The following is an 18588-nucleotide window of genomic DNA, read 5'->3' as shown; positions in this document are numbered from 1 at the left end:
TCAGGAGCCTTCTCTTCTCCAGGCTGAATCAGCCCAGCTCTCTCAGCCTGGCTCCAGAGCAGAGCTGCTCCAGCCCCTGCTCATCTTTGTTACCCTCTTTTCAAGGGGATCCCCTCTCTTCTGGGTTAGCTCTCAGCTCAGCTGAGTGGGCAGGGGAGGGATGTATCCGTGCTTACATTGCCGGTCAGTTACAACAGTGGGGTCCCATGAGAGATAAAGGAGTTGGGAGCAAAGGAGGTGAATTTTGCCCTGTCTGCTGGTCCCATCTCACAGCACAGCTCCTATCTCCTTGGGTGTAAGGATGACGAGGATTTCTAGGAATAGTCAGGAAAGGATTTGTGTGCTCTTTCTAAGAGAAAGTCCAGAAGGTTGGTGGGAATTGCAGAGTTCCATATATAGTGATACTTTTCTCAGGTTCTAACACATTCTTCTGCTTTTTCCTGCTGTTCCCTTCATTTTCCCACGTAGAGTTTCAGATTTGGGCCTGAAATAGCTTACGTTGGAGCAACCATTCTGGATGTCTGCAAGAGGATCAGGAATAAGACGTTAGTGGGTGGAAACCAAAAGGGTGAGTTGTGTTGGTGCCTCTGAGCTCAGTCAGCTCCATTCAGTGACATTGAACTGCTCCATAATAAAACGCCTCAGGATTCATCCTGATCTCTGATTTACTTTGGGTTCAGATCCCTGTTCTCTAACTGGGAGTTTCTCCATGCAGGTGATGTGAGAGGCAGCACAGAAGGGAAGTTGACGTTGTTATCACGAAGCAATTTCAATGTGTTTGAGGATGCTGTGGCACTCACTGGGAAAGACAGACCAGTTAAAATACACATGATTGGGGTAAGGGGAGATTGCCAACATGACTTCCAAGTTCCCAAGCCTGTTGGCACTTGGAGCAATGACACCTACGGGAGGCTTGAAATAGGTTGTGGCTGAGCTGCTTGTGGTTTAAAACTGATATTGTGGGAGAAAGCAGCAATCTGGTGTGGATGGGGAGGAGTCTTGGTGCAGCTCTTCTCAAGTCTGTGCAGACAAGGGCTTCTCTTCAGGCCCATGGGTCTCTTTTCAGGCCCATGGATCTCTCTCCATCAAGCTCAGTTGAAACAGCAACAGCTCCAGTTTGCTGGGTGGGATTGGGGAAGGGCAAGAGGGACAATGAGCATTTCAAGCTCTCAGAAGGGACAATACAACAGTTGAAGCTGAAGGTGTCATAGATGCTACAGAAAGCTGTGCTGTGCACATTGCTAAACTTCTAGCCCTGTGGTGGTCTGCTCCCTGGCTCAATACACGCAGGAAAACCAGGACAAGTTGGGGCACCAGCCTTTTTAGTGAAGGAAATAGGGATTTTCAGCAGTGACAGATGTTAACCCCTTGAAGGAGCAACAGCTCTGAGGTTTGTGTTGAGTTTTCACTCATGGAGCTGAAGGAGAAAGGATTGTGTGGACCCCTTCAGAAAGGGAATTACAAGTCCATCGTTTCTCCACTAGAAAGCTGTGTGTTACAAGCAAAGAGTGTTTGAACTGGATGCTTGCTACTGGAAACCTGTTTGTGGAGTAAGGCTAAATTCGGACTGATGCTGCTTTCGATGGAACTAAAGAAACTGGATTTGGAAACAAGAGAGGGAAAAATACTTCCTGAAAAAGTTTTTTTTTTGCCAAAGCAAAATCTTTGGTTTCAGTTGATATTGAAACTGAAGCATTTAAAGCCCATTGAGCGAGGTTTATCCTCTTTGCATGGACCATCGCTTCAGGTCCGAGGATGCAGTTGTGCCTGGAGCTGGCTTTCCCCATCAGTATGGAGGCAACAGGCCAGCAGCATCTGTGGCACAAGAGACTTCTAAAGCTCATTTTAACAAAGCTAGAATGCCATTTGCAAAGCTAAAATGCCCCCAAAATTAACCTTTTTTAATGAGCAAGAGAAAACATGATAAAAATATATTTGAAATACCTTTGAATATAAAGTTCTGCCACAGCTCTGTGATAATGGCAGTCAGTAAATGTGCTGTTCTCCTCTTGCTGTCCATCTGTCTGTCTGCAGACTGGGCTGGAGCATTCCCCTTGTGATACAGCTCCAGGAAACCAGCTCTGCATCTTCATCACATTTCCCGTATTCCCCCACTTTTAACACCAATAACCACTGGACTTTGCTTTTTTATCTCAGACTCTACACAGCACCTTTACTCCCAGATATTAAGGCTCCATTACTGTTTTTTTTTAGGGGCTTGCTCGTTTTGGCCTGAGGAAAATCCATGATCTTTGGAAGCTCAGTCAGCCTGTGGATGAACGGAGAAGATGTGAGTATCTCCTCACCCTCCTTTGTGTGTGTCTGTGTGACCCTCCAACAGTGGCTTTAAGCTGAAAGAGGGGAGATTTAGATAAAATATGTGGAAGAAATCTCTCCTGTGAAGCACTGTCAGTTTTCCACTGAAACAGAAATAGAAAATCATGGAATGGTTTGTGTTGGAAGGGACCTTAAAGCTCCTCCACTTCCAACCCGTGCCACAGCAAGGACACCTTCCACTAGAGCAGCTTGCTCCAAGCCCCTGTGTCCACCCTGGCCTTGAACACTGCCAGGGATGGGGCAGCCACAGCTTCTCTGGGCACCCTGTGCCAGCGCCTCAGCACCCTCACAGGGATTCTTCTTCCTTATCTTTAACCTGAACTTCCCCTGTTTCAGTTTGAACCCATGACCCCTCGTCCTATCACTCCAGTCCCTAATGAAGAGTCCCTCTCCAGCATCCTTGTAGCCCCCTTCAGACACTGGAAGCTGCTCTGAGGTCTCCACACAGCTTCTCTTCTCCAGCTCAACAGCCCCAATGTTCTCAGCGTGTCTCCATACAGGAGGTGCTCCAGTCCCTGAGCATCCTCGTGGCCTCCTCTGGACTTGCTCCAACAGCTCCGTGTCCTTCTGATGTTGAGGACACCAGAACTGCACACAGTGCTGCAGGTGGGGTCTCACGAGAGCAGAGTAGAGGGACAGGATCACCTCTTTAAATATTAAGTGTAGTTCAACTCTGAAACTCGATTAGAATTTAAAGCTCCTATTACATGTGTCTGTCGAAAAGCTCCTGTCATCTGCTCCTTCTCTTTTCAGTAAACCTGGTAATAACTGACTCCTTCATCAAGAAATGGGAAGAAACTCAGGGCTTCTTTGGTTTAAAGGAATATGCAAAGCACGTCAGTGACAAAGAGCTGCAAACAAAGATTGACATAGTGGAGAAATACAGAGAGCGCATCCCTGATCTGGTGCAGCAGATTGAGAGGAGCCACGTGCCACACGAAGCCGGGCCAGGTAAAGCCAAGCTGCGTCTTTGACAGAGGAGCAAATCCAGGGCTTGTTTTCAACACAGCATCAGTGCTGAACCCCCCTTGTTCTTCAGTTTGGATCAAATTGGGCTTTTAGGGAGAAGGGAAGTTGAAAGAGCAGCTTTTGGCGTGCATGTGTGACTGCAGGTGGGGTTCAGTGCAACGAATCTGCCACCAAAGGATGGCTCAGTGTGCACTGGGTTGTTGTGGCTGCCCCATCCCTGGCAGTGTTCAAGGCCAGGTTGGACACAGGGGCTTGGAGCAACCTGCTCCAGTGGAAGGTGTCCCTGCCAGTGGAAGGGGGTTGGAACTGGGTGAGCTTTAAGGTCCCTTCCAACACAAACCAGTCTGGGATTCTGTGAGTATTTCCTATGGTGGGAAAGCCCTAGGACTTAACCTGCTCTTTGGGATTCCTGGTGGAGTTGCCCTGCAATTTGCTGACTGAAACTTGGGAAGGGGACAAGGCAACCAAGTGAAAAATACATCAAATAAAGAGCATACCTCTTTGGAAGCAGGAGCCAGGCTGCTGACAACCAGACATCTTCCTTGGCAGGGAAGTTGTCTTCAGCAGTCTGGATTCCCAATAGAGGTGCTTTGCTTCTGATTTCTATTTGTGAAGAAGTGAAGTGAATGCAGAATGGAATCATTGCGTTTCACTTGGTGCTTTGTGACATTGAAATTCCATTTGTACTGCAGTGCCTGATCTTTATTCCTTCTTCTTCCCCACATGTGCTGGTCCCAGATTACCTCATAGGGACTGTCCATCAAGCCAAAGGCCTGGAGTTTGACACGGTGCTGCTTGCAGATGACTTTGTGCCAGTACCAGCTCTCGATGGGAATTACCAGATTAGAACTGAGCCTGTTATTGGTAAGGGAACAGCTTGGTGTGGTCCCCATCCTGATCTGCAAGTGAAAAGCAAGACTGCTTATCAGTGCCATCAGGTGCCACTGTCAAGGGATTATTGATCTTGTAGTTTCCTTCACAGCAAGGTAGGAGTATTCCTGTACTCGAGCTTGTAGGCATCTAGCAACAGAGAAAGACCAACTCCATGCTTGGGGAAGACACTGCTTTCCTTAGGTGCATGCTTTGGAAGGGCTGGTCTCTTCCCAGCGAGCAGAGAGGTGGCTGCAGAGGGAACCTAGAGGCAGGGAAGCTCCTCCAGTGCCACATCTGTGCCTGGGAGGTGGGAGAACACTTACCAATGAGCTGCTTCTCATGTAGAGTCCTGCCTTTGCCTGGAGGGAGGAACATGGAGCAAGGCAGGAGCTATCAGTGCTGTTAGGAGCTGCACAGCAAACACAGCATTGTTCCTGCAGAAGCACCCAATGTCCTTGCAGAAACACCAGCTGAAGCGTTAGGCTGAAGGCAGAGCTGTTCATTCTTGTGCTCTAAAGCTATTGCTGGTCTTTCCTCCAACCTAGACGTGTACCCTGAGGATGAGTGGAACCTGCTCTATGTAGCTGTGACGCGCGCAAAGAAGTATTTGCTCATGTCCAAGTCCCTGGAACACCTTTTAGCACTGGCTGGGGTAAGTGAAATTGTTCCAAGGTAAGCAGGTCAAAGGAGGTGCTCCTGCCCCTCTACTCTGCTCTCATGAGACCCCACTTGCAGCACTGTGTGCAGTTCTGGTGTCCTCAGCATCAGAAGGACACGGAGCTGCTGGAGCTAGTCCAGAGGAGGGTCATGAGGATGCTCAGGGGCTGAAGCACCTCCTGTATGAAGACAGGCTGAGAACATTGGTGCTGTTGAGCCTGGAGAAGAGAAGCTGTGTGGAGACCTCAGAGCAGCTTCCAGTGTCTGAAGGGGGCTACAAGGATGCTGGAGAGGGACTCTTCATCAGGGACTGGAGTGATAGGACAAGGGGTCCAGTGGGAGGTGTCCCTGTCCCTGCACATCTCCAGTCGCTACATTTGGAGGGGACAGTGTGGTAGAGGAGCATAAAAGAGAATTGTCATCAGGTTCACCCTGATCCTCAGGTCCATGCTGATTGTGGACTCTGCCCTGCATGTGCTGGCATGGATCAGAGTAGCTGAGGTCATGGTTTTCCCTCAGTTCCTGTGCTCTGTACCATGATTTCAGTAGCAAGGGTAGGAGGTTGCAGTGGTTTTGTCTTCCACAGCCTTTGTGTTTGGGTGTTGCCTTCTACAGATCCTGACTTCTTATCCCAGTGCAAGCCCATAGGTTCCCTTTTCTGTGTGCAGTGGTTGCCAGCTCTTACTTCACTTCCTTCCTCACTGCTGCTGCTGGCTTCTGCTTGGGTCTTGTTGTCACCAGGGGTTTGGGGCAGGGTTTTGTTGCAAATCGCTTCCAAGGAGGTATAAAACAGAGATGAAAGAACCATTCCCAGTGTCTCAGCTCCCTCAGTGATGTGTTCCCTCCTCCTCTTGTTCTTCAGGAGCGTTTCCTTCGGGTGGAGCTGATGAGTGAGGCTGGGAAGGATGGAGCCGCGGTCACTTGCTCTGTGCCGCAGTGTACAGAAATGTTACAGTCTGGCTGTGGGCTCGTTGTGAAGAAGCTCCCTTTGATTCACGTATGTCAAACCCTCCCTGGGCTTTTGAGATGATGGTTCTGAATTGGGAACCTTCACAGTCACTTGTGGGCTGGCTCTGCTTGGGGGCTGTTTGGAGCTGTCACATCAGGGAGGGACAACCTGAGTGCTAAGCTCCAGTGGAAGGGAGCATCCCATAGCTGCATCTTATGCCCACAGCTCCCCAGTCTCTTACTTCTGCTCCCACCCAGCTAATAACTGGGGGTGACTTCCCCGCTGTATGTTTCAGGGGGGTGCTGCAGTTCCCACTGAGCCACTGAAGCCTTCACCTCTCTTCTGAGAGCGATTGTGGTCTCAGTGGAGCTGGTTTTGAGATTCTGGCATGTCAGATCCCATATCTGGCCGTTGGAGCCTCTGCTGAGGCCATAGAGCAGCCATTTGGGGTCAGCACTGACACTCATCTCACTGACAGTCTGGCTTTTGGGTCCCATTTTGGCTTTGATACCACAGTTCTGCCTTTAGGCTGGATCCTAGAAGGTGAAGGCCAAGCTCTCTGCTGAGCACACAGTAAATCAGTGGAGCTCCATGTCCAGACCAGGAGACAGCAGATGCCTCTGAGCCATACAAAGGGGACATGAGCACTGAGGACATTGGGGCTGTTCAGGCAGGCCAAGGGGAATGGCTTTAACCTGCCAGAGGGGAGACTGAGATGAGCTCTTAGGCAGAAGCTCTTCCCTGTGAGGGTGCTGAGGCGCTGGCACAGGGTGCCCAGAGAAGCTGTGGCTGCCCCATCCCTGGCAGTGTTCAAGGCCAGGTTGGACACGGGGGCTTGGAGCAAGCTGCTCTAGTGGAAGGTGTCCCTGCCCGTGGCAGGGGTTGGAGCTGGAGGAGCTTTAAGATCCATTCCAGCCCAAACCATTCCATGACTCTATGACAAAGCCTCATCCTTCACCAGCAAACAGCTGCACAGGGATATTTTGGTTGCACCTATTAAACAAACCACCCCATAAGGGACTTCCCTGATGGCAGAAGATGCTTTGGGTTCATTTTTATTCCCCTCTCTGGACATGAAGGGCTTGCATCCCAGGTTGGGTTCCTCCAGCCTTCATCTCCTCTGAGGTCTCCTCTCTTTCTCCCACAGAGCAACCACAGCAGGGATGCAGGCGGTTACCTCTGTCGCTCTTGCACACAGCAGCGCTTTGGCTCCCTGGCACCACTAATCTTCTCCCCAGCGCTTCAGGAGCAGCCCATCCAGCTCTAACAAAGCTCTCTGGCTCCCCAAAGCCACCCTGGATGCAATCCAAGGCTTGTTGTCACATCCCAGCTTCAGAATCGGATGGATATTGGAGCAGGATTTCAGACCAGCTCCAAGCAGAACCCTCTGGGCTCTCTGCAGGCAGATGGGAGCCCTTTTCTCCAGCCCCACTTTGTTCTCCAAAGCTGGTCAGTGTGGGCTGCTCTGCATCTCTGCACAGAAGAACATGCACTTTGTGTCAGACAGGGCAAGGTTTGGGTTCTTTTGAGCATCACCCCTCCATTACCTCTGTCTCAAGGAATACCCCTCCAGCGACCAAGCTGCCAGGATACTGCTGTCTACTCCATCCTGTCAGTTCCTCAGTGAAATCCCTTGATCCACTGGAAGAAGAGGAAATACTAGAAAATACCCAAAGAAACACTTTATTCTGAGAAAATGAATGTTGCACTGTTGGCTCTGGGAAAAGGTCTTTAAAGCTCTCCCAGCTGAATGAGGCAGCCAAGGGATTCCCCAGGCTATTCCCCTTCTCCCTGGGGAAGAAAACCATAGGGAAAGAAGAGAGTCAGCATCTGAGCAACTGCTTTGATTTGGTTTCAGTCTCAGAGAGAGTTTTAAACCTGAAATTAAGGTTGTAACAAACTAAAAAAGCCTTCATGCTTTGTTTGTTCTCTTGCCTGCAGTTAAGAAATTGTCCGGGGTTGCATTTATTGACAGACACCACAGTAGCAGTGATGCAAGAGGTGCAGATGATGGCTTATGCCAGGCACTGTGTCATTCCAAAACTGAAAGTGATTTGGGAAGAGATCAGCTGTTGGACATAGGCCCAGAGCCAAGAGCCATGCCTGCTGGAAGAGGCCAAGGCATCATGTTGATTTCCATGGTTATTTACTGAGTGATTGCTTCATTTGCTTCATTCACTTGCTTCACTGGCTCTGATTTTGCTCTCAAAGTGTGGACTCCACTTGCTCTGTTCTCACCTAAATACGGGCAGAATTTCACCTAAGACTTGGAATTGGACCAGGCACCTCCAGGGATCCCTTCCAGCCTCACCTGTCTTCCACCAGTGCATTGGAAGAGGCTGTGCCATTGCCAGAGGGTTTGGTCTGTCACATCCGAAGTGCTGCTTCCTCCTGCTTCAATGGTCCGGATCAGTGGCACAACCAGAAGCCAAGACAAAGCAGCAAGGAAAGGGCATAGAAGTTGGGTATCAGGTATCAATTAATGTCCAGCTGACCTCTAAAACCCCTTTCCCTGTCCATCTGAGAACAGGCAGTTCCACCTTCCCATCACCCTTGGCCTTGGAGAGTAGTGGTGAGCCCTGGCTGCTGCTAAGATGGATTTCACCCCAGCCCTGCTCCATCCTTCCTACCTTCAGGGCTGCCAGGATGTCTAAACAGACAAGATCAACTGCTCTGTGTATGATTTGATATACATTATATACAGATATATACATAAACCAGCATTTGTCTACAGCTGCCTCTTCTGTAGCAAGCAGGAAATGAGGGGATAACAACTGGAGTAGAAAAAGGGCAGCCATGCAAAGGGGAATACTTCCTTAGGTTGTCTTATTGCCTTCAGTCTGATGGTGTCTGCAGTGAAATCGCTCCTTGCCAGTGGCACCCAGGGTCTGCAGGATCCCTGAGCTGTGTATGAGGCACCTTCACCAGCTTTTGGGTTCACCAGTGAATGGCTGAAAGAGAACAGGAAGGGGGGTGAGGCACTTGGAGCCCAGAACCAACCCCCTCATGTGCTGGGCTGCACCCCCCGAGCATGAGCAGCAGCTCAGGGAGGGGAGACCCCACTTGGGGCACTTTGAAGTTCTGGTGACCCTACAGAGGAAGGGCACGGAGCTGTTGGAGTGAGTCCAGAGAAGGCCATGGAGATGCTGCGAGGGCTGGAGCAGCTCTGCTCTGGAGCCAGGCTGAGAGAGCTGGGCTGGGTCAGCCTGGAGAAGAGAAGGCTCCTGAAGGGGAGACCTTAGAGCAGCTCCAGTGCCTAAAGGGGCTGCAGGAAAGCTGGAGAGGGGCTTTGGACAAGGGCCTGTAGGGACAGGCCAAGGGGAATGGCTTTAACCTGCCAGAGGGGAGACTGAGATGAGCTCTTAGGCAGAAGCTCTTCCCTGGGAGGGTGCTGAGGCGCTGGCACAGGGTGCCCAGAGAAGCTGTGGCTACCCCACCCCTGGCAGTATCCAAGGCCAGGTTGGACACAGGGGCTTGGAGCAAGCTGCTCTAGTGGAAGGGGTCGCTGCCTGTGGCAGGGGTTGGAGCTGGATGAGCTTTAAGGTCTCTTTTGTCCCAAACGAGTTTCCAGCTGCCCCATCACTGGCCTTGCTCCTGGCCAGGGAATGGGTGTTTCTTGGGGTAGGGGAGCCCAGGTTCACCCCTAGCACTCAAACCCCATCCTTTTCACCCAATATACCCTCCACTGGGGCAGGTAGCCCCCAGGCTGTACTCTGCTGACCACCAGGTCCACCTCCCAACCTCCAGATTCTCACCTCCATGCCCCACAGTGTGCTCATGGAGCTCACCCACCCACCTTATGGGACACGCACCCACCTTTGCATGCTGCAGGAGTCTCATCCATGACAGTGCCTTGTTCAGGCTGGGAAGAGCAGCCACGTGTCCCTGGGGTGAAGATGCTCCGTGTACAGGGCACTAGGATGTGCTCTGCCATGCACTGCTGCTGCTTTCAGCTTTCCATCCCAGCCTTGAGCATCCTCTGGGCTGGTGGGTGCTTCGACTTGCCTGGTGCTGAGTGCTCAGCCCATGGGGTAAACACTGGGTGGCAGCATCTCCTCGTTCTCAGAAGCAACAGCCGCCATGGGGATGGCTGTCACTGCCACCGCATGGCTCTGCCCTGAGTGCCTGCAGAGGGGAGAGGAGCATCACTGGCACCTCAAGGCCTTTCGCTGCCATTCAGAGGCTGAGGGCAACACATCATTGGGATGGAAAGACCTCATGGGGTTCAGACACTTACATTCTCATCCTCCAGTAGCAGCAGGCCACGATGCCAGCAACCAGCAGCACTGAGAGCCCTGGGGGGGACCCAATGGCTGATGAGCGTCATCCAACTCAGACAAAACAGCTCCTCAAATAGCCAAAACCACTTTGTGCACGTTCACAAGGTGGTCTTGTGAAGAAATTTGGGTGCTGCATCCTTCCTCATCAAAAGCATTGCCCTTGACCATGGCAGAAACCACCCACAGCCCCAAGGAGGGCTTTTAAGCTAAGCAATAAAGTAAATAAATCCCTGTTTGCCAAAATACACTTTTTCCTCATCTTACCAATGGAAGAGGCCAGGGTCTGGATGGAAACTGGAAAAGAAGAGAGAAATTACGATTTTTAGTTGCAATGCAGGTTGGATATTAAGGAAAAAGTAAGTTCTTCCCTGTGAAGGTGATGAGGCCCTGCCACAGGTTGCCTAGGGAAGTGGTAAATGCTCCATCCCTGGCAGTGTTCAAGGCCAGGTTGGACAGAGCCTTGAGTGCTATGGTTTAGTGTGAGGTGTCCCTGCCACTGGCAGGGAGTTGGAACTGGATGAGCTTAAGGTCCTTTCCAACCCTAACCAGTCTGGGATTCTATGACAAGCCGGGAATACAGGAGGTACTCTCACTGAAAAGGGGTTTGGAGAGAAGGGAAGTAATGCACTGAAGTAGGAGAGCCTTTGCTGGTTGGCCCTACCCCTCTTTGATGGATTGTCTTCCCTAAGGAGGTGGCCCAACCTGCAGCATGCTCTGGGGGGATGTCAGGCAGTGTGGTTGTCCCCAGCGATGACCCTGGAGCTGTTTCCTCTCCCAGTGTGGATGGCTGCAGGGGTGGAAGTGTCTCTGGTGATGTCCCATCAGGTGCTGGGGGTGCAGGTGTTGCTGCTGGAGAGGGGCTGGAGGTCGAGCTGGTTTCAGTGGTTCCTGCTGGGAAAATAGTGTAAAACCTTTCAATTTCAGGAGTTAAAAGGCACCCTGCAAACAGCACCATTTTTTCAGTGCTCAACCTTTTGCCTGTTTCAGGGAGGTTATGGTGAGGGAACAGCCCATCCAGCAGCTACAAAACGGTGTGATTTCACACAATGGAAGTAATTCTATCACACCATCAAACTGTTTGCTTTCTACACCATGGTGGTTGTAGGTTTGCCATGGCCACGACCATGGTGACCCCAAACCAAAGCCCATGGGTTGTGTTTGCAGTTTCATTCCCTTGTGCTGGGCACTGGTGAGGCTGCACCTTGAATCCTGTGTTCAGCTTTGGGCCCCTCACTGCAAGAGAGACCTTGAGGTGTTGGAGTGGGGCCAGAGAAGGGCAGCGGAGCTGGTGCAGGGCCTGGAGCACAAGTGTGATGGGGAAGGGCTGAGGGACCTGGGGGGTTCAGTCTGGAGAAGAGAAGGCTCAGGGGGGACCTGATGGCTCCCTACAACTGCCTGAGAGGAGGATGGAGCCAGGAGGGGCTGGGCTCTGCTCCCAAGGAACAAGGGATGGGACAAGAGGAAACGGCCTCAAGCTGCACCCGGGCAGGTTTAGATGGAGCTGAGGAACAATTCCTTCCCCAGAGGGTGCTCAGGCATTGGAACAGGCTGCCCAGGGCAGGGCTGCAGTCACCGTCCCTGCAAGTGTTCACACAGCGTGGAGGCAAGGCCCTCAGCACCATGGGTCAGAGGTGGCCTTGGCCGTGCTGGAGTAATGGTTGGACTGGATGAGCTTAAAGGGCTTTTCCCACCCAGATAAGTCTATGATTCCTCACCCTTTGGGGCCATCCTCTCAGTGTGCGGCGCCATTGGGACCTCAGGGCTGGGGGTTTCCGGAGGTAGAGCTGGGTCCCCTTTGGGAAGACACAACGTGGAGACACCATCAGCAGCAGCTCCCACACCATCCCTCATCCTCCTCCACCACCTCCCCATCACATCCCAGCTGCCCAGAAAAGGCTTACGGATGCACTGGAGCGTGGTGTGGGTCCAGTCGGGCTCGCTGGAGTCATCCCGCAGGATGCACTGGATGAGGCTGGAGGTCCCGGCTTTGCGCTTGTAGCCGGCGTTGCAGGTGTAGCGCAGGCGGGTGTTGAGCAGGGTGTTGTTGCCCACGTCGATGTGAGCGTTGGCCACGTCCTTGGGGCGGCTGCATCGCATTGGCACTGGAGGGGAGAGAAGAAACAAAGAGATGGGGGTCACAACAGGGAGACTGGGCACCCTCTGGCCCTGGCTCACTGTGATGAATAGCAACCAAGGTGGTCAAATCCTGCCCGAGGAGGGGGGGTATGGGAAGTTGTTGCTGCCCGGGGGTTGGAAAAGCCTCATCCAGCTTGCAGAAAGACAGTGTGAGATGGCTGTGCCTGTGCACATGGGATGGAGAAGGGCAAAGCTCCATTTCCAGCATGTTTGCAGTCACCTTTTAGTTGTAAGTACGTAAAAGAAAGACCCCAGATGAGGTACTCTCAAACATCTGAAGCTGGGGTGTTTTCCTTGGGTTTCTTCTGTATTTGCTGCGTTCTGTTTTGAGTGGTTCTGCTGTTTCACATGAACCTTGTGTAGAAAGGGAATTAGTTGAGTGATGGTATGGATCATGGTAATGTGCTCACAGGCACGTTGCAGAATGGAAAACAAGGGTGTATGAAGCCTAATTCAGGACTTGGGTCATGTTTGGCCCTGACAAAATGGAAGATGTTGGAGTTGGCACAGGGTGCCCAGAGAAGCTGTGGCTGCCCCATCCCTGGCAGTGTTCAAGGCCAGGTTGGACACGGGGGCTTGGAGCAAGCTGCTCTAGTGGAAGGTGTCCCTGCCCGTGGCAGGGGGCTGGATCTGGATGAGCTTTAAGGTCTCTTTCAACCCAAACCAGTCTGGGATCTAAGATCCATTTGAAGCAGCTCCTCTGGTCACTGAAGGCTTCTCTCAGACATCCAGGCTCCATCCCACCACCAGCTGCTCTGTCCTGGCTGCATTCACCACCCCCCATTTCCTGTTTATTTTGCAGCTGGATGTGAAAACTTCTAGGTGTTCTGCGAGTTCTCCAGCCACTTCCCAGCAGTTTTCCCACTGGAGCTTGCAGCCTATGGCCCTGGAGGTGGTTGAAAGGCAATTATCATCCTGTGGCTGGGCAGTGGGGCTGCGATGGGCAGTGAGTTCTGGCTTTTCCTCCTCCTAGAAAGGTTTGTGCTTCCCTTGTGGCCTTGATTTGAGGTCAGTTTCGCAAGAGGATGTTACAAGTTCACTTCTTTTTCTGGCACGATGGAGAAAGTTTCTTGGTTACCCAGAGATTACCACATGTGGACAGCTGCTGTCAGCTCCCATCCCCCAGTGTAAGCCACTGCGTGATGGTCATGTTCCAGAGCTGGGATGGAGTGATGCATGACTGGGATAAAGCAATATACAGCCAGGATGGAGTGGTCCAGAGCTAGGATGGAGTGATGCATGGCTGGGATAAAGCAATATACAGCCAGGATGGAGTGGTCCAGAGCTAGAATGGAGTGATGCATGGCTGGGATAAAGCAGTATACAGCCAGGATGGAGTGGTCCAGAGCTGGGATGGAACAATGAATGGCTGGGATAAAGCAGTATACAGCCATTCTGTGGTCCAGAGCTGGAATGAGTGGTCCAGAGCTGGAATGGAGTGATGCACAGCAGAGATGGTGTCCATTTAGTAGGGAGGGATGCTTGGTTGGGCTGGGATAGGGAATGGGATGATGATGGGAGCACAGTGGGAAAGGGAGTGCTGTGGCAGTGGGGATGGGAGCACGACAGGGATTGGAATGCACCAGTGATGGGGACAGGAATGTGATGGCAGAGGGATGGGAGCACTATGTGAATGGGAACAGGACCACAACGTGCTCCCCCAGGCACCCAAAACACCCAGAGATGAAAATCTCTTTAATCCTAAGTATCTCCTGCCCCAATTTGTTATCTATCCCCAGGACATCCTGGGGAGAATCTAATCAGTGCTTGGGTGGGTCTGTGCAGGGTCTCCTGGCATGGGGACACCCCAAAAAGTTGCATGGGGGAGGGCAGGGGTGAGGCTGTTTCAGAACCTCCTCACACATTGCCAGACCTGAAGCCATGCCATAACATGAAGGAAAAGCCCTTCCAGTGCCAAGGTAACTCACAGCCATGTCCACAAAGGGAGCACAGAGGGAATTCCAGCTAGAAGCAGCAACAAAATCCAGGAAAAACATGGACCTGTGAGTCCTGCTTATGCCTTTCAGCTTTTACACCTCATCTCCTCATCCCAATCCCACCAAAACACTTTCTTTCCAGCTGACTTGGCTGTAAAATGATCTTCTCTTTCCAAAAATGCCCAAAATTATGATCATCATCTTGTCATCATTGATCATCATCTTGTCATGATGACAAGACCCCATGTCTCTGGTTTCCAGGATTGCTGCACTGATTTCAGTTTGTTTCATGAGATGAAACACATGCCAAGGAGAAGAAAGGGAGGAAGTCTTTGGGAATTTCGGTTCCCAGTGCTGCTACAGCCTGATTTGATGTGTGGCCAAGATTTAGCCTTTCTTTTATACCTCAGCAGTGAATAGGAAAGGGTGTAAAATGTGAGTGGATGGGGAGAGCCATGGTTGGCTTTGTGGGGATCCAATGGGCTGCACAACCACAACTAGACAGCAGAGAATCCACACTAGGAAAGCTTGGGCATTTTTCTTGGAAAATTATCAGTAGAAGGGAGAAGCCACATATAATCTAATTACCATGCATAAACCCATTGGAGAGTAACTACATAGAATCCCAGACTGGTTTGTGTTGGAAGAGACCTTAAAGCTCCTCCAGTTCCAGCCCCCTGCCACAGGCAGGGACACCTTCCACTAGAGCAGCTTGCTCCAAGCCCCTGTGTCCAACCTGGCCTTGAACACTGCCAGGGATGGGGCAGCCACAGCTTCTCTGGGCACCCTGTGCCAGCGCCTCAGCACCCTCACAGGGAAGAGCTTCTGCCTAAGAGCTCATCTCAGTCTCCCCTCTGGCAGGTTAAAGCCATTCCCCTTGGCCTGTCCCTACAGGCCCCTGTCCAAAGCCCCTCTCCAGCTTTCCTGCAGCCCCTTTAGGCACTGGAGCTGCTCTAAGGTCTCCCCTTCAGGAGCCTTCTCTTCTCCAGGCTGACCCAGCCCAGCTCTCTCAGCCTGGCTCCAGAGCAGAGCTGCTCCAGCCCTCGCAGCATCTCCGTGGCCTTCTCTGGACTCGCTCCAACAGCTCCACGTCCCTCTTGTATTGGGGCTTTTAACTCAGTTGATGGATTCAACTGAACTAAGAGCAATGAACACTTTCTGTTCTTCAGCCACATTATCAGCCCCAAGGCAGTCCCAATTGCATCACCACTGCCAGGAACATTGCCTGCAGGTCCGGGAGGGGGCCACTGGGGGTACTGCCTTCAGAGAAAGCTATTTTTAGCCCATTCCAGTGCATATCCCTGGCAGTAAACACAGCTCTCTGGCCTTATTTTTGCTGTTGGAGTATTTTACAGCCCTGCCCGCACCCGGCTGTTGAGAAACAGATCTACATCCTAGAGCACTGAAGCTTTGGCAGCAGACGGGAACCTGGAGAAGCTAAAGCTGTCCTGAAGCTCTGTGCTACATTCCAGCCTTTTTACCTGTGCTTCCACACAAATCCTTCATGATTCCCACGTTTTCAATTCATTAAGTGCTTCCTAAATGGTCTTTCCACTGCCGCCAGTGGCTCCCTGGTGCTGTTGGCATCCTCCACTCTCTGCGCTGATCTGTGACAGTGTTTCCCAAAGCTGCTGTGTCCAAAGATAGTGAAGGGTGTCCAATAGCTGGTGCAGGGCCTGGAGCACAAGTGTGATGGGGAAGGGCTGAGGGACCTGGGGGGTTCAGTCTGGAGAAGAGAAGGCTCAGGGGGGACCTGATGGCTCCCTACAACTGCCTGAGAGGAGGATGGAGCCAGGAGGGGCTGGGCTCTGCTCCCAAGGAACAAGGGATGGGACAAGAGGAAACGGCCTCAAGCTGCACCAGGGCAGGTTGAGATGGAGCTGAGGAACAATTCCTTCCCCAGAGGGTGCTCAGGCATTGGAACAGGCTGCCCAGGGCAGGGCTGCAGTCACCGTCCCTGAAGGGGTTTAAAAGATGTGTAGATGTGGCTCTTGGGGACATAGTTTGTCCATAGTGCTGGGTTAGCAATTGGTCTCAATGATCTTAAGGGTCTTCTCCAACCTAAATAACTCCATGAGTCCATAATTCTATGACTGTGCTTTTGGAGAGGCATGACGCAGTGCAACATTCCTACCCAGTGGCGATGCTCAGCCATGAGCACCTCACAGAACCCATGGAAACCCCACAGAGCCCACCAGGGTGACATCCCACCATGATACATCTCCTGTGGGTGCATCATATGGATCCTAAAAATCACCTGGACACCGGTGGGGAGGTGGCAGGAGCCTCCAGGAAGGCACAAGGGGAACAAGGGGGTGCAGACTGGGCACTGTAGGGTACGTGTAGGCACCTCACAGTGGCTTGTGGGGCACCTAGAGAGAAGCGTGGGCATGCAGGGACCGGGATGGGTACCCCAGGGAGCAGCGTTGCCACCCTGGGAAGCAGAGCGAGCAGCCCAAGGACATCGTGGGCACCCCGCGGCGGGTATGAGCACCCGGGGAGACACTTACCGCTGTCGGCGGCGACCCAGGACAGCAGGAAAGCGACGGTACCGCAGAGCAGCGGCAGCAGCGGCCGCTCCATGGGACGGCGCCGGCTGCACCGGCGGCACGGGCGCCGGGCCGGGGGGCTGAGGGCTCCCGCCGCGGCTCGGTGGCGCTTCCCCGCTGCACGCCGCCGCCGTCGGACGTACCCGGCGTTTCCTTTTCCTTTCGCTTTCGCTTTTGCTCCGATGCGACGGGGAGAGACGCGCCACGCTGCCGGGATGGGGAGCTCGGGGAGGTGGGGTGCAGTGCTCCGGGCGAGGCTCGGTAACCGGGGAGAAGGATGCAGTTCCCGAGGGAGGATGCAGGTCCGGGTGGGGATGCAGTGATGGGGCGAGGGGTGAGGGGGTGTCGGGGAGGACACGCAAAGCATTTGATGCTCTCCCACACTACATAGAATCAATGAGGTTAGAAAAGATCTTTAAGATCACCAAGTCCAGTATTCCCCCAGGACTGCCAAGTTCACCACTAATCCTTATCTCAAGGATGAAACTGAAGAGACACAGATTTGATGGATGGACCATTTGGGGGATAAGGAATTGGCTGGATGGTCCCACTCAAAGAGTTGTGGTCAATGGCTTGATGTCCAAATGGAGATCAGTGATGAGTGGTATTCCTCAGGGCTTGGTGCTGGGATCAGTGGTGAACAACACCTTTGTCAGTGACATGGATTTCCCTCAGCAAGTTTGCTGATGACACTGAGCTATATGGTGCAGTTGACACACTGGAGGGAAGGGATGGGATTCAGAGGGACCGGGACATGCTGGACAGGTGGGACTGTGCGAACCTTACAGAATTCAACAAGGACAAGTGCAAACTGGGACAATCTGAAGTATAAACACAGGCTGGGGGAGACTGAATGGGGCAGCCCTAAGGAGAAGGACTCAGGGGTGTTGGTCAATGAGAAGCTCTCCATGACACAGCTTCACTGTGTGCTTGAGCCCAGAAATCCCCCATGTGCTGGGCTGCACCCCCAGAGCGTGAGCAGCAGGTTTAAAGCCAGGTTTGATGGGGCTTGAAGCAAGCTGCTCTAGCGGAAGGTGTCCCTGCCTGTGGCAGAGGGCTGGAACTGGATGAGCTGTAAGGTCTCTTCCAACTCAAAGCAGTCTGGGATTCTATGATGTTGCATGGAACTAGTGCTTCTAATTCAACCCTCCCTTTTGCCCTGGTACAGGAGAGAGACTTTACACTGATGTGTTTCAGAAAGATCTCAGTGACTGCAGAAGACACATGGTGGATATGGTCAGACATTCACTGTTCAATCAAGATCAGACAACACTGATCATAACAAATCGTCCCCTTCTTGAGCAGAATTGTAACCGCACGTTGATTTCCACTGAATGGGAATGTGGAACAGTGAAATACTCCACAGCCATTCATTACAGAAGGAGCAAGGTCATTTTTTAAACTATCCAGAATGTCTGTTGAGGGATGGAAAGTCACAGCTCGAAGGAAGGCAGTAACTTTTGGTGCACTGGGATGAACTTTGGGCTGATTACTGTATGGGTTTGAGTGCATCAGTTCAAGTTACTTATTTAATTTAAATCATATCCTCTGGGTTAATGTCCAACAAACCAATCCATTAGCTGTGCTCCACAGTGGGCTCAACTAGAGCATGGAGTTAGGAGTGGGAAGAGGATGTGGGTTTTGGGGTGCTCCACACTGAAACTGTATTAAACATTACATTTGGGGGTTGAAACTAGGTGATCTGATGGTTCTTTTCAACCCAAAGCATTCTATGATAACAAGAAACCATAGCCACAGACTGTGGGTTCAGTTCTGGATGGTTCTAAGGCCAAAGTCTGTAACACTTCAGTGGTCCTGCCAGGACAGACCATTCTTGCCTCATTTTTGCTGTTTTCCTTCACCTTTGCTTCATCAGCTTGGCTTGGAGCTCAGCTGCATGC

General features: G+C 52.0%; 2 protein-coding genes across 8 annotated transcripts in view; one reads left to right on the top strand and one right to left on the bottom strand.

The window, feature by feature from the left end:
- FBH1 (F-box DNA helicase 1) overlaps positions 1-7249 on the top strand; it is a 29463-nt gene extending 22214 nt beyond the window's left edge. For 2 of the 5 annotated variants that reach the window (XM_061467949.1, XM_061467948.1), the window contains exons 14-21: positions 469-568; positions 716-837; positions 2215-2290; positions 3091-3288; positions 4045-4170; positions 4725-4831; positions 5699-5833; positions 6933-7249. In XM_061467949.1, coding sequence (XP_061323933.1) covers positions 469-568; positions 716-837; positions 2215-2290; positions 3091-3288; positions 4045-4170; positions 4725-4831; positions 5699-5833; positions 6933-7052 — 984 coding nt within the window. In that variant the 3' untranslated portion in view covers positions 7053-7249. Of the gene's footprint in view, positions 1-468; positions 569-715; positions 838-2214; positions 2291-3090; positions 3289-4044; positions 4487-4724; positions 4832-5698; positions 5834-6932 lie in introns of those variants that run through there. The other 3 variants (XR_009745994.1, XR_009745993.1, XR_009745992.1) reach the window with 3 other exon arrangements.
- Positions 7250-7329: 80 nt separating this feature from the next.
- On the bottom strand, positions 7330-16829 carry IL15RA (interleukin 15 receptor subunit alpha). 3 transcript variants are annotated; one of them, XR_009745995.1, is made up of 8 exons: positions 16649-16829; positions 11967-12167; positions 11781-11858; positions 10768-10953; positions 10330-10359; positions 10023-10080; positions 9602-9910; positions 7330-8736 (listed from the first exon to the last, which is right to left on the bottom strand). XR_009745995.1 is itself a non-coding variant. In XM_061467952.1 (7 exons), exons 1-7 carry the CDS (start codon positions 16719-16721, stop codon positions 9805-9807), a joined length of 732 nt encoding a protein of 243 aa, XP_061323936.1. In that variant the 5' UTR covers positions 16722-16829; the 3' UTR covers positions 9358-9804. The 3 variants fall into 3 exon arrangements, 2 of the variants coding, with proteins under 2 accessions (XP_061323936.1, XP_061323937.1); XM_061467952.1 differs by lacking the exon at positions 7330-8736 and having other exon boundaries at positions 9358-9910; XM_061467953.1 differs by lacking the exons at positions 7330-8736; positions 11781-11858 and having other exon boundaries at positions 9358-9910.
- Positions 16830-18588: the final 1759 nt, after the last annotated feature.

This window comes from Pezoporus flaviventris, unplaced genomic scaffold (assembly GCF_033815535.1).
Source record: "Pezoporus flaviventris isolate CSIRO_AGI_PZ_B2104156 unplaced genomic scaffold, CSIRO_AGI_Pfla_v1 ptg000046l, whole genome shotgun sequence".
Lineage (NCBI taxonomy): Eukaryota > Metazoa > Chordata > Aves > Psittaciformes > Psittacidae > Pezoporus > Pezoporus flaviventris.
Note: the sequence above shows the minus strand (reverse complement) of the source record. Positions and strands in the feature narration are given on the sequence as shown.

Excerpts from the sequence above, each read along its gene's own strand:
- IL15RA (XM_061467952.1), bottom strand. The coding sequence starts at position 16,721 with ATGGAGCGGCCGCTGCTGCCGCTGCTCTGCGGTACCGTCGCTTTCCTG. Across the intron at positions 11,859-11,966 it reads CACCACGCTCCAGTGCATCC|GGGACCCAGCTCTACCTCCG; the intron begins GTAAGCCTTTTC and ends GTCTTCCCAAAG. Across the intron at positions 10,954-11,780 it reads TGAGAGGATGGCCCCAAAGG|GAACCACTGAAACCAGCTCG; the intron begins GTGAGGAATCAT and ends TTTTCCCAGCAG.